This window comes from Mustela nigripes, chromosome 13 (assembly GCF_022355385.1).
Source record: "Mustela nigripes isolate SB6536 chromosome 13, MUSNIG.SB6536, whole genome shotgun sequence".
Taxonomy (NCBI): Eukaryota; Metazoa; Chordata; class Mammalia; order Carnivora; family Mustelidae; genus Mustela; species Mustela nigripes.
Window position 1 is genome coordinate 97,319,353 of NC_081569.1, and position 14,696 is coordinate 97,334,048.

The 14,696-nt window shown below is 39.9% G+C and overlaps 1 protein-coding gene across 3 annotated transcripts in view; it reads right to left on the reverse strand.

The window, feature by feature from the left end:
* Positions 1-13,819, reverse strand: part of SOS2 (SOS Ras/Rho guanine nucleotide exchange factor 2) — a 76,252-nt gene extending 62,433 nt beyond the window's left edge. For all 3 annotated transcript variants that reach the window (XM_059373153.1, XM_059373152.1, XM_059373154.1), the window contains exon 1: positions 13,640-13,819. In XM_059373153.1, coding sequence (XP_059229136.1) covers positions 13,640-13,726 — 87 coding nt within the window. In that variant the 5' untranslated portion in view covers positions 13,727-13,819. The remainder of the gene's footprint in view (positions 1-13,639) is intronic.
* Positions 13,820-14,696: the final 877 nt, after the last annotated feature.

Sequence of the window (14,696 nt, forward strand, 5' to 3'; positions counted from 1 at the left end):
CTTTTTACTTTTTTAATGTGCCTATAAGGAAATTTTAAATCACTTATATGACTTACATTATATTTTTATTGGACAATATTGTTCTAGAGAAAGAAGCACACGGGTTTCCTAAAAGACATGTATACAAAGGCTCCCAAGTAACATTATTAGTGATACCTCCCAACTAGAAACTCAAATATCTACTCAGAGTAAAATAAACTGTAGCATATTCATACAATGGAATATTGGAAGAAAAATGAGTAACTATAGTGACATAAAATGTGGCTGTATCTTCGAAATAATATTGGCAGAAAGAAGCCAGACAAGGATACATACAAAGGAATTCTGCTTCAGGGCGCCTGGGTGGCTCAGTGCGTTGAGCCTCTGCCTTCAGCTCAGGTTGTGGTCCTGGGGTCCTGGGATCAAGCCCCACGTCCAGCTCTCTGCTCAGGAGGGAACCGGCTTCCCCCTCTCTCTCTGCCTGCCTTTCTGCCTACTTGTGATCTCTCTCTCTGTCAAATAAATAAAATCTTTAAGAAAAAAAAAAAAAAAAAACAAAGGAATTCTGCTTCAAGATCAAACAAAATGAAGCTATAAAATTTAGAGACACGTTTATTTTATTTTATTTTATTTAAGATTTTATTTTATTTTTTTAAGATTTTATTTATTTGACAGAGATCACAAGTAGGTAGAGAGGCAGGCAGAGAGAAAGAGGAAGGGAAGCAGGCTCCCCACTGAGCAGAGAGCCCAATGTGAGGCTCGATCCCAGGACCCCGAGACCAAGACCTGAGGCGAAGGCAGAGCCTTAACCCACTGAGCCACTCAGGTGCCTCTAGGGACACATGTTTAAATGGTAAAACTATAAAAGAAAAAGCAAGGCAGTGATTACCATAAAAATGGTTACCTTCTGGAGATTTCTATTGAGAAAAATGCTATATTCCTTAAATTGTGTATTTATATTTTATGCATTTTTGATTGCTTTACTACTTCACCATAAATAAGTTAAAAAAGTTGGAGAATCACCTAGCAAACAGAAAACGGAAGGATAAAATCACAATAAAATAAGTCAAAAGGGCCCTGCTAGTCCCCAGCTAATCAATGAAATTAAAACATCAGATTCCTGGATACAAAAAGAATATCCTACAAGGTTAGGGTGAAGGGAAGAAGTGGGTCATATACAACTTATGTATTAGATCAGTTCCAGACTTCAACCTTAACACTAGAAGCTAGAAGACAGATTTCCAACTTAGAATAAGATCCTAACAAACTATCAATCAAATGTCATGGTAAAATGAAGACATGCTTAGACATAACAGGTCAAAAGTTTGTATCTCCCATGCACCCCTTCTCATTAAGCTTTTATAGTTTGTACCACAGTAAAAACAAGAGTATAAATCAAGAGTAAAATATGGTATAGAAGAAATGAAGGAATCAATACAGAAAAAAGGCTAAGGGAGTATCCAGGATAAAGTGAAGGGAAATTATGAGAGATGTACAACAGGCGTAAGGTCACCAGTCCGGACTACAGAAGATCAGAAGACTCTGGGAGAAACTGTCTCAAGAAGATGAAATGGCTCAGTCAAATAATTTGTGACTCTTTCTTTTTTTAAAGATTTATTTATTTACTTTAGAGAGAACAGGAAAGCATAAGGAGGGGCAGAGGGAGAGGGATAGAGAATTTAAGCCCACATGAGGCTTGAACTCACAAGCCTGATCTCATGCACCCCAAAGATGTGACTCTTGATCTCACCAGGGTCATGAGTTAGAACCTTACACTGGGTGCAGAGATTAGTAAAATAAATAAAAACCTCAAAAAAGATTAAATTGGTAAGAGCATCTGAAGAATCTAAAAATCTTAAGAGGATATTTAGACAACTGATAGAGAGTTTAAGCTTGAATTAGTAGGTACATAGAAAACTACACAAGAAAACAAGACTATTACTAATTCCAGTAAAAGTAAAAGGTTAAGTAGGAAAGAAAAAGTGGTGTATATGTAACAGCATTTACAGTCATAATAATGTAAACTTTGAATACTAATCCAAAAAAACCTAACATATAACCATGGCATGGGGTGTGAGGCAGGAAGTATATATGTATGATAAGGTGTGTATGGTGGGAAGAAGGAAATATAATGTGTATTAAAGAATATTAGGGTGCCTGGGTGGCTCAGTCAGTTAAGCACTGACAATGGATTTCAGTCCAGGTCATTTTCTCAGGGTTGTGAGATCGAGCCCTCCTTGGGCTCCACACTCAGTGTGGAGTCCGCTTGAGATTCTCTGTCTCTCTGTCCCTCCTCCTGCTTGTGCATGCTCTCCAAAATAAATAAAACCTTTAAAAAAAGGGGGGGGGGCGCCTGGGTGGCTCAGTGGGTTAAAGCCTCTGCCTTCAGCTCAGGTCATGATCTCAGAGTCCTGGGATCAAGCCCCCAGGTTCTCTGTTCAGCAGGGAGCCTGCTTCCTCCTCTGTCTCTGCCTGCTTGTGATCTCTGTCAAATAAATAAATAAAATCTTTAAAAAAAAAGGGGGGGGGGATTTTAAATCCTTACCTTCCATTAACAGATAATGGCCAAACAGAAAGATCAAGAAACAGCAACTTTTTTCAACACTCTAGTGAATCACTTTGAAAAGTTAAAAGTGACTGTTTCTGGAAAGCAGGAAATTTTGTGACTGGGAGGAGGTACTGCTATTTTTCTTATAAACCTCATAAAGTTAGTTATCTTTTTATTTGCAGGAATAATTTTGATAAAATACACTAACTTATAAAGAAACATAATATGAACTAGGAAGTGCGAAAAAGGAGGATACATAAAACTAGAGATAACAAATACTACCCTTTTAAGGACTTTGGGAAAGAAGAGTTTAAGTAAAGGAGTTAGATATTTATAAAGGACCAATATCCAAAAAGCCAGGCTTTATAATATTTCTTTACAAACTCAAGATCTGGGGGAAGTAAATATTTTCTCTTGCATCTTACACTTCTTTAACATGACAAAAAGAAACTTAATTACATCTTACCATATATTTCTATTAGATCAATAGAATTAAGAGACTTCTTTTTTAATAAAAAGAAAAGCATTTACATTGAAGTTTAGCAAGGGCATTCATAAGGCTATTTCTTAAAACATCCTCCATAAAATCCAAGTGCCCTACTCAGTGAAAGTGATTGTGCATGAGAATTAAGATAATGTCTAACTGGGATGGATTTTTTTCCTGTGATTATGATTTTGGTAAATAACCTGCAAAGCAATTTTAACATTGAGCATCAAAATGTCTTACGCCAAAATTCTTAAAGTAACTGCCAATATGAAGTCATAAAAAATATATATATAATGTTAAAATCCCACACATAAATACTAATAAAACATCAAGTTGATAAAGAACCATACTTTGTAGTCGCAATGTTTACTATCTCAGCACCCTATGAGACAGTAAACAAAATTACCACACCAGAACTCACCCATCATAGTTTTCTGAAAGACTACTCAGAAAAAGAGCAATTAAAGTAATTTTCAGTCTTTAAAAGTAGATTAACAAGTCAGACCTGTATTTTAGTTACACCATATTTTCAAATTGCCAGAAGGTATTTCCTTATACATACTATAAAAAAGAACAGTCGTGATATTATATATAGATCCATGTATAAACACAAATAAAAATATTAAACTTTACATTTAAATGTTAATTACATTAAATTAACATTATGTTAATTTTAAAAAAAGAAAGAAAATGAAAAAAGCAGCTATAAACCAGAAGAAAATCTCTGTAGAACATATAATCTGATAAAGGATTTGTATTGAGATATATACAGAATTTTCAAAACTTAACAATTCAAAACAAGCAACTCAATAAAAATGGGCAAAAGACTTGAACAAACACTTTACCAAAGAAAATACATGCACAGTAAATAGCACGAAAAATGCTCAACGTTATTAATCAATGGGGGAAAGCAAATTAAATCCATAAACATTCACCTCCTATCTGATCCAGCCACTCTTTGATAATTACCCAAGAAAAAAGGAAATGTATGTCCATAAAAAGACTTGCACACAAATATTCACAGCACTTTAATTTGTAATAGCCAAGATATGAAAATCAAAGGTACATTAATAAAGAGATAAACAATGGTATGGTAATATCCACACAATGGAATACTATCAAACAATAAAAAGGAGTGAACTATTAATATATGAAACAAAATGGAGGAATTGCAAAATAATTATGCTGAGTCAAAGAAGCCAGAAAAATAAAAAAAGAGTATATATTGTATGATTCCATTAATACAAAACTCTAGAAAATGCAATCTATAGTAATGGAAAGCAGATCAGTAACTGCTTCAGTACAAGAAATGGGGAGGGAGGGAGAATTAAAGAGTCAGAGTCGAGAGGAAATTACGGGCTGAAGGATATATTCAATATTTTAATTGTGATGGATTCACTGAAATATACATACATAAAAACTTATCAAACTGTATTACTTTAAGGGGCGCTTGGGTGGCTCAGTGGGTTAAAGCCTCTGCCTTGGGCTCACGTCATGATCCCAGGGTCCTGGGATATAGCAAGTCCTGCATCAGGCTTTCTGCTCAGCAGGAGGCCTGCTTCTAACTCTCCCACTCCCCCGGCTGGTGTTTCCTCTCTCACTATCTCTCTGACAAATAAATAAAATCTTAAAAAGAAAAAAAAAAAAATCTCACTCTACTTAGCTTAATATTATAAAAGGGTTTACCATAAAATAATCAAAACATGTAGAGAAGACTATTAATGGAGGCTAAAATTTTTGTCATTAAAATTTTCTTCCAATGGAATGAAATAGCACATGATCTGGAAGTACATTCCCATACAGGCAGGCCATTAGCCTGTAAAGCCAATAAAGTGCAGGCTAAATCACTGGTTTCCAACTTGTTCCAATGGCAAAGCATTTGGAAGACACAGTGCTCCTAGCAGAATGTGAAAATATTAACAGACTAGTATTACACCACAGAAAGCAGAAGTAATATTAGTAAAAATGACTATAAAAGTATAAACTACAAGCACATATCTGTAAGAGAAAACAAAAGATATCATAACTCTTTTTCCTGCAAAACCTCTCTATCTCTTGTTCATTTGTTTTACCTTCTTCCATTACTCATTAGCAAGCAAACAGCAGCAGTCACCACATCACAGACTTCAGAAAAACTTATGAGAGAAAAATAAAATTGAAATTGAAAAAAATTAATATTGGCTTTTTCCCTCTGTGAACCAGGAGAAGATCACTATTCTAAATATGCTTTATTCAAAGTTTAAGGCTCCCTGGGCTAAGTACCCACTTCCTTCAGCATACTACCAAAACTACCACATGTACTCTTTCTTAAAGAACATCTGCCACAGGATCACCTGGATGGCTCAGTTGGTTAAACATCTGTTTTCAGCTTTGGTCATGATCCTAGGGTCCTGGGATGAGTCCTGTATCAAGCTCCCTGCTCAGCGGAGAGTCTGCTTCTGCCTCTACCCCTTCCACCCTGTTCATGATCTCTCTCTCTCTCAAATAAATAAAACCATTAAAAAAAGAAGAAGAAATACTAAAAGGCAACAATACCTTATTTCACTCAAGAGAAAAAATTCAAAGCAAGTTTTCACACCTTAACTATTTTTCTATCTTACTATTAGAATTCAGAAGTGAGATGGCTGGCATGTGACATGTATTAACACATTCATTTGACTTTGTCTCAAATAAGATAAATATGATGAGGCTGGTTGGCTTGACAACTAAAACTAACTTTACCAATTTAGTTATGTGGTGGATATTTTACATTAAATTAATGAGTGTGGTAGGCAGAATTCTGAGGTGGCCCCTAGGATTCCTACCCCTTGATGTACATGCTGTGTGTACTCCTCTTGAGTGTGGGCAGGAACTGTGAATATGATGGGATATCACTCCTATAATCAAGCTACCACAGAAGGCAAAAGTGACAAAGGTCCCTAATCAGTCGACTTGGTGTTAACAGAAAGATTATCATCCTAGGTAGGCCTAACCCAAATCAGGTAAGTCCTTTAAAAGTAGATCTAGAAGTATGAAATAAGAAACAGCTGCAGATGCATTCCTGTTGGCCTTGAAAAAGCAAACTGACATATTACAGGGAGGGTCATGCGGCAAGGAATGGCAGCAGCCTTCTAGGAACTGAGGGTCTCAGACCTACAGCTGTAAGGAAATGAATTCTGCCAATAACTACATGAGTCTGGAAGAGGACCCCAAGCCTCAGATGAGACTGCAGCCCCAGATAAAACCTTGACTAAGACCCTACGTAGAGAACCCAGCTAAACTGTGCCTAGACTTTTAATTTACAGAAATTGTGAGACAATAAATTTATACTAAGCCCCTAAAGCTTGTAATAATTTGTTAAACAGCAACAGAAGATGAATACAATGAACTAGATATACAGCTCCAAGGATTCAACGAAAATATGTTTAAAGAACATATACGGTAAAATACATGTTACTAATTAATATCATCATAGCTAAAGTATATTAAAATTAATATCGTTTTCATTTTTTCAAGCCTTCCTGGATATATGGAGCTAAACAAAGTATCTCTAAGCAAAAAGTAACAGTTATACGTACTAGTCTTTTGGCAAGTCCTGGAAAAGCTAGAAAATGAAAAAGTGAATAGCTCTGAAGACCAGGTAACAAATCATTCTGCAAGTCAGGTGGTTTCCAACTTTTTACTTGAGACAAAATTGCAGGAGAACATAAATAAGTTACTGGCTGATATATTATTAAGACTCTTTTTGACAGATAACAATATAATTTTGTCATATAATTTGAAGAAAGTTTAAAAAATGAGCTTGAGGGGTGCCTGGGTGGCTCAGTGGGTTAAAGCCTCTGCCTTCGGCTCAGGTCATATAATCCCAGGGTCCTGGGATCGAGCCCTGCATAGGGCTCTCTGCTCAGCAGGGGGCCTGCTTCTCCCCCTCTCTCTGCCTGTCTCTCTGCCTACTTATGATCTCTGTCTGTCAAATAAATAAATAAAATGTTAAAAAAAAAAAGAGCTTGATTGCTTTAAATTCTTCTTCTATTTGTGTTAACAAGGATTTTCGGGGCTTATATCTACAGAAGGGAAACAGGAATAGAACTGATGCTGAACTGTGACTCACAGTTCAGGAGGAGCAAGACCCTACCTCATTCTAGCAATAATAGTCACCCATGAAACATGAACTAATTTAAAAACAAGGTAGAGAGCTACACAGATGTCACTGAATAATGCATATTCAATAAAGCTTTATAATTACTAATTTTTCAAAATCCATGGCATGTGTGTTCTTTTTTTTTTAGATTTTATTTTATTTATTTATTTGACAGACAGAGATCACAAGTAGGCAGAGAAGCAGGCACAGAGAGATGAGGAAGCAGGCTCCCCGCTGAGCAGAGAGCCTGATGCGGGGCTCGATCCCAGAACCCTGGGATCATGACCTGAGCCAAAGGCAGAGGCTTTAACCCACTGAGCCACCCAGGCGCCTCAACATGTATGTTCTTTTGCTCAACTATATTGTATTAGCAATTCACCCTAAAAGAGAGATATTTTTAAAGATTTTATTTAGTTATTTATCTACCTACCTATCTATCTGGGAGAGAGAAGAGAGTGACGGAATGAGAGGGACAGCATGAGTAGGGGTTGTGAGGGAGGTACGGGAGGGAGAGGGACAGACAGTCTGATGTGGGACTTGATCCCAGGACCCCAGGTTCCCAGGATCACAACCTGAGAAGAGGGCGGACGCTTAACCAACTAAGCCACCCAGGAACCCTTATCTCTGCCACGTTGAGAAAAGACTGAACAAGGGCAGAAGAGAGACCAGTTACAGGCTATTTTAACATTCCAGGAGATTGGTGATGGCCTGGCCCCAGGTGGTAAAAGTGAAAGTATGAAATGGTGGTTGAATATAGCTACAGTTTTTAAAGTAGAGCTAAACAATTTGCTGACAGATTACACAAATTAGGAAAGGCAGGATTCAAGAATAACTCCAGATTTTTATCTGGAGCAACTAGAAGGATGCAGAAGCTGGCCATTTACTGATAAAGGATACACTACAAAAGCAGCAGGTTTGGGTGGGGGGAGAAGGAGATCAGTATTGGTTGAGATGCGGAAGTATCAAGAAAGGAGTTGGTTACCCAACCTCAGGAGAGAGTTCTGAGCCAGAAATAAAAATATGAAAATCATCAAATACAGATGACATGCGAAGCCATGAGGCTGTATGGGATCTACAAATGACTGTAAATAAAAACTTAAGTCCAAAAACTAAGCAATGAGGAGGTCAGGATAATGTAGTTTGGGAAGAGGAGGAGGACTTGACAAAGGAGAGGACAGAAAAGTAATAGCCAGAGGGAGAAAACCTGCAGAGGTTGGTGTCCTGGAAGCCAAACAAGGAAAAGATTTCAAGGAAAAGGAGGAGTTCGACTGCCAAATGCCGCTAATGGGTAGGTTAAGAAAGAATTAGAAAGTGCTATGTAAGAGATAATGTTTGAGTTTACAAAGTGATTTAATGAAGAAAACAGGGAGAATGAAAACTTTATTTGCAAGACAATACTAGTGCTCACATTTAGATCTTGATGTTATTTCAAAGGCTTTCTACCATCATATGTTCTCACGTAAAAGAAGATAAGAGTTTTAGGTTGTTAATTTTTAACGTGACTACATGAGATAATGCTAAATCCATTAGTTCCATTAAAATTCCTTCCTGATTCAAACATGCAGACTAACTGACAATATAATCAAACTACTGTTCCCTGAAAGAGAGGCCATGGTTAATATAAAAGACATACTTGATTTATGTCAAGTGGTAACACAGGTAATGCTTTGCACAGTCAGCATAAAACACATTAATGGAATATTATTGCTCCATATATACCATACCAAAATTAAACTGAAAATAGGGGACGGCTACTAAATCATAGCTGACAGGGAGCTAAATGCAGCAAGTTAAAATGCATTCCTAATGCTCATCCAGTTCTGGCTGAACCCCTTGGGTCAGTTTGGGTCATTATTAGTTTGGAATAATTCCAAGTGACTCCCTGGAGTCACAGTTCTACTGTTTTAGTCAGTGGCTTTAGGAAATCCAGAACAGGCCTGACGTCACAAAAAAATCATAGGATATCCTATTCATTTCTAGCTTTCAGCTGGAGTGATATTTTAAAAAAGCAATTTTGATCAAGTTAATCTAATTATTTTGTTACATAAATAACACTACAGGGCTCCTACTCTCAAATAGAAACCTCTTAACCTGGTATACAAACCAGCTTTTTCTTTTCACTTGGTTTTAGTTCTTTGTCAAGTCCTCCTCCTCTTCCCAAATAATTCACCTTTCTACCTTTCCCTCAATCTCAAATCCTTTCTGCCCGCTTTCTTTGTTCTGTTAATTCCTATTGATCTTGCAGATAATTGTTCTTTACTGTCTGTCCTTCTCAAAACCTCTCCCACACAGACATTTAGTTTGGAAGCTTTAGGAGAACAGAGGCCTTACTACACAACCTCAGTATCAACAGTAGTACAGGACACCCATGAGGCACTCAATAAATATTTGAATATATCCTCCAGAACTCAGCACAAATGTTATCTCCCTAGAGAAGCCCTCCTTGACCCTCTTGTGTCAGTGACACCAATTTTATTTTCTCAAAGCTCCCTCTACTTTTCTTTTGGGCCCGAGAAAGATCCAGAGCAGTCTTCTAAAATGGCTCCGAGAGAGAGTAACAAAGGCAGAAACACCAGAATCTTTCAGCGTTCACAAAAGCATTTCTAAACCAAAACCTCCTTCCTTTTTCTTCCTTGCCATATAGACTGCTATTTAATTAACTAGATATTGTCTTGTATATCTTATATTTTAGACAGATACCTAGAGCAAACCGTAATGTCTGGGGTGAGGAGTTCATATTTAACCTGAATCAAAGTCAGGAACAATTCAACCACTTCTTTCTAACTCTCTATGACACTTTTAACTGCAGAGAGAAAGGCAACAGACATTTTCTTTTCCACATTTAGCGTGGTGAAGAACACCCAAAAGAAAAGGCATCAACAAGGGAAACAACACGGATGAAAAACGTCTAATAAAATTATTTAAAGGCATGTCTTCCATACATAGAATGCTAAGACTGATTTTTTTCAGCATAAAATCAATAGCGCATACCAAAGTACCGAAGGCATTTCAAAGACACAGGTAATAAGTTGCATTTACAAGTATATCCCACACTCTTTTTTTTCCTCCCAAGTAATATGATAGCTTCAGTGTTCTTGGGGAGTAGTGGTGAGGGCATTTATGTTTCTGGCTCTTTTAAGGGAGATACATAATTCAGCAGTAATGTTAACAATCCATGTATTATCCATTTAGTAATGTTATTTCCCTCAGCCTGACCCTTTGTAGTTCTTTATGAATTTAAATGCTATACCTGAAGTAGTTTTAAAAGTTAAAAACAACAACAAAAACTTTAAGAACAAAAACAAAACAAAAAGTTAAAGAACACATTTCTATTTCCAAAATTACTTTTCCGTAAATCTATTTTTCAATGTTTGTGCTTTTATGTAGTGAGACAAATATTTAATGTTGGCTTAAAGAATCCCCTGAGGTTTCAGGGTCAACAATGGTTGGTTTAAAGAATCCCCTGTGGTTTTAGGGTCAACTTCACCACGTAATCTGATTTTCATAAAAATTAGCCAAAACTTGAAAATAAGCAAAAGACATTACTAGGTATCTTTCAGTACAATGCTGTGCTCAAACCTCTGAATACTGTCTATTGACTGAGCTATTTTACAAATCTGTGAGATTAACATTGAGATTTTTATCTGGTACAGATGCAAATAATTTCAAATCAGTAGAAAATACAATCCAAAACTTATTGTTCATGTCCCTATAGGATATTAACTAATTTTGTATCTAACCCAACAATCTTAATATTCCTTTATTAAATTGTCTATAAATACCTATCTCCTAAAATTTTCATATGAAGTAGCTTTAACATTAACTTATGAGTTCCCCTATTAGGTAATAAGTTGAATCAAAATCACTGACACACATTCATATATATTTGCAAGAGTCATGATTTTACCTTTCAGAAAAGTATACTTTAAGTTTCAGAGGTTCCACCAAGATGCCCAAGTAGAATCTGATAGAGGCAATTAAACTATTCTGTTCTTTTCACACACACACATACAGATATTACCTACATAACTCTAAGCTCCTAACTGCTAGCTATCTCATTTATATAAACCCACACCAAAAGGTTTAGAATGTTCAGTGTTGATGGTAAACAGTTAAGAGCATGGCTTTTATTCATCTTTATTTCATCTTAGTTCCAGCATGGTGCCAGGTACCTAAAATGTGTTCAATAAATATTAATATCAATTAAAGTTCAATTAAAAAAACACAGGGATAAATATAGAGGAAAAAAGAAAAAAAAGTTACAAAAGTATTCCACATGTTCAATGAAGAAAAAGCCAACTGGAGGAGAAAAATCCTAGTAGACCAATACTACCACTACAACTAATCCTAGTAGTCTGTAACTATCTGTTAGCTGGAGGAAGGAAGCAAGCCAAGTTCTTAAGTAAAGACAAAACCTTCCTTGAAATGGCAGGATTTCCCATTGTACAAAGGTATGGCTGGCAGGTACAGACCGGAATGTAACACATCCTACAAATGAAGAGTGAACCTTGAGCTCCTCCTGAGCAGTAACTCTTAGCAGGCACCATAAACCTGCATGTTGCAATACCACAAATATCCAAATGCCACAGAACTGGACATAATCCAGTTATTATTAACACCAAAAATTTTCCAAAAAATTCCACAGGAATATATCTCAATTCTGTAATAATAGTAAATTAATGAATTAAATGGAAATTGCTTTTTGAATTGAGTTCACCACAAAAGACCAAATTTTCTTAGATGTATTTATTCCATAAGCAAAGGATCTATGAGAACTGTACAAGACAGTACAGATCTACAAGACACCCGAACTCCAGGTAAACAAGAACAGCATATAAAGGCAAATTAACAGTCTCAAAGCAATGGACTAAGATACTTGTTCTGGCTTTGTTTCCACCCGAACCTGAAGAAGTAAATCTGTCTCTGTTCATGCAGGATTATTAGGGTCAAAGCTACCTATGGAATAAATTATGCAACACACGCTCAAATGCTATTTGCTACCAGAAAGGACCAGTAGGTAGATACTTGCATCCCACTGCCAAAAATACATGCCTACCTGCTAACTGCACTCACCTTCTGCTGAGTGCAATTACTCACAAAAGAGTCAATAACTATCTCAGCATATCCCCCTTTACTTTTCAACTCCAGACAGAGTTCATTATCACTACTCTTGGCATACTTGCAGTTCTTTCTCCCTCCTTGTAGAATCAGGCTGCCCCAGGAAGTCAAGTCAATTAACTTCAACACCTAGTATACCAGTGAAATGATAACTGCCCCCTAGTTACCTCCACCACCAAGTTCTCAAAAAAAGACTTGACTTGGTGTTTGGCCCAAGGCAGGCAATATCTCCTTGTAAGAATTATGGAAACGATGGAAAATCTGAAACTCCAAATGCATGAGGAAAATGTTCTCACCTTTAAAATATACTTCTTCATTTGCAGAAATTTGTTACTTGAAGATTTATTTTTCAAGTGCAGTCTTTCAAATTACTGGGTTTTATTAATTATTTAAAATTTATTGTTATTTTGCACAAAATGCAGACAGTACTTAACGCCCTGTATCAATGGCAATGGAAGCCTATGTTCAGCAAACACGATGCCTAATCCTGCAGTCTTTAAATTTGTCTTGACCTTACAAAAAGGTTTATTTTAAAAATGATAGTACGATTATTACCTAAATTCACAAACGGAGATCACCTACAGGTGATGTGATCTCTTGTAAGAGAGATGCACCCAGGGTATACACCCAAACTTGACAGGTTATTTTATGAGATGCACCTTTTTTGCCCCCCTTAAAATGATTCCAAGATCTAAACTGCACCCAGTGAAGAAACACCAAGTTTTCCAGGCGAAATCTCTTGTAAACGGATAGGACACCTTTCGCAGGAAGTGAGGGAAGCACTTGAAATTTCCCTCAAGAATTGTAAAAGGAGTATTACGGCCCACTGACATTTCACACGTGAAACACAACCATGTTACAAAAAAGCACCGCCTCGTGAGTGGACACCCTTGACAAGCAAACTGCCTAGGCGAACACCCCCAAAGAACCTGATTAAAGGTAATTACCAGGCCTGGAAATGAACTTTTGTTTTAGAAACTATGTAAACACCAGCGAAGACTTTCTCTTGCCCTAATCCAGCCTGAGGACAACAAATTGGCCAACGGCGGAAGTTGCTTGACGAAATGACTGCAACATGAAATCCATTTTTATGATCATAACAAAACCTTCCTTCCGGGGCCAGGCAAAAACTTGAGAAAACGTCCTTTTGGATGCAACAGGCAATTCTGAACCCCCCCCCACAGCCAGCCACTGAGCAAGAGCTTGGCCCGCAGGACCCGAGCACTGGGAGGACGTGCAGAAGCCCCGTTAGAAGCTCGCAGGGGCCCAAGCCGGGCAACCCCCAACCCACCCTCCCCCCCCTGCCAGCCGCCGGGCTCAGCCGACGCTCCGCGGCCGCCCCGGCACCTCCCTCGGCCCCCGCGGCCGCCCGGGCACCGGCACTGACCTTCCGCAGGGCCGAGACCAGCAGTCCCCGCCATTTCGGACTGTTCTCTTCGCTGAAGAACTCGTACGGCTGCGGCGCCTGCTGCATGGCCCCGGCCGCAGCGCCTTCGCATCAGGGGCGGCCCGCGGACGGAGCCGGGCCGGGCGGGTGGCCTGACAGGCAGGGCGCGGGCCGCCTCGCCTCGCCGGCCGCCGCCGCCTCCCGCCCGGGCCGCAGCTACGGCCGAGGCGGCTCGGGGGCGGCGCCGGCGGGTGGGCGGAGGCTCCGGGGGCGGTTTCCTCGGCCCCGGCGGCCTCTCGCGCAGCGTCGGCAAAGGAAGCGCCGCGGCCGCAGAGTCCGGGTGACCCCCCAGCTGCGACCGAGGCGGCGGCCTCCTGTCCCGGCGGCGCTGGCCCGCTTCTTGGGGGGCTCCTTCTCCTTTGTCTGGGTTCGGAACCCGCGCGGGGTACGGCTGACCTCGCCCTTGCCCCAACTCCCGCTACGGCCGCGGCTGGCGGAGAGCAGCGGCGGCAGCTTGTCTCCTCATTGCCTCACCCCGCCCTCCCAACAGGCAACGCCGCCTGGCCCGCCCGAGTCACCTCCGGAGGTCTCTGGGGACCGAGCGGACGTGCGCGTTGGGAGAACAAGCCACACTCTAGCGCGCAGAGCGCTAGCCACTGCTGCCGCCCCCGTAGCAGCCGCGCACAGCGCCCCGGGGCCGCAGCCCAGCTCCCGGCTCCAGCAGTCGCCGCTCGGCCCGCCCCCTGGGCCCGGCGCTCATTATCCTGGGTCGCCGGAGAAGCCCCGCACGGAGCATGCGCGCCGCGGAGCTTGGCAGAGGCGCCGGCGGGTCGCTGGGTTGCAGAAGCGCGGGGGCAGGCGCTGGGAATCGGACTGTGTTGGGGACTTCCTGGGGACCTGTTCCAGACGGACCACCCAAATGACTGTGTTTTACACAAACGCTTCCTTCACTCGACCTTTCCAAGACGATCCTGATTCAGTGCCACTCTGAGCCCCACTACTGCAGTCAGGAGAAGCAGTTGAGGATGGGGAGGGAAAGGAGCATTTGGCCGGATTA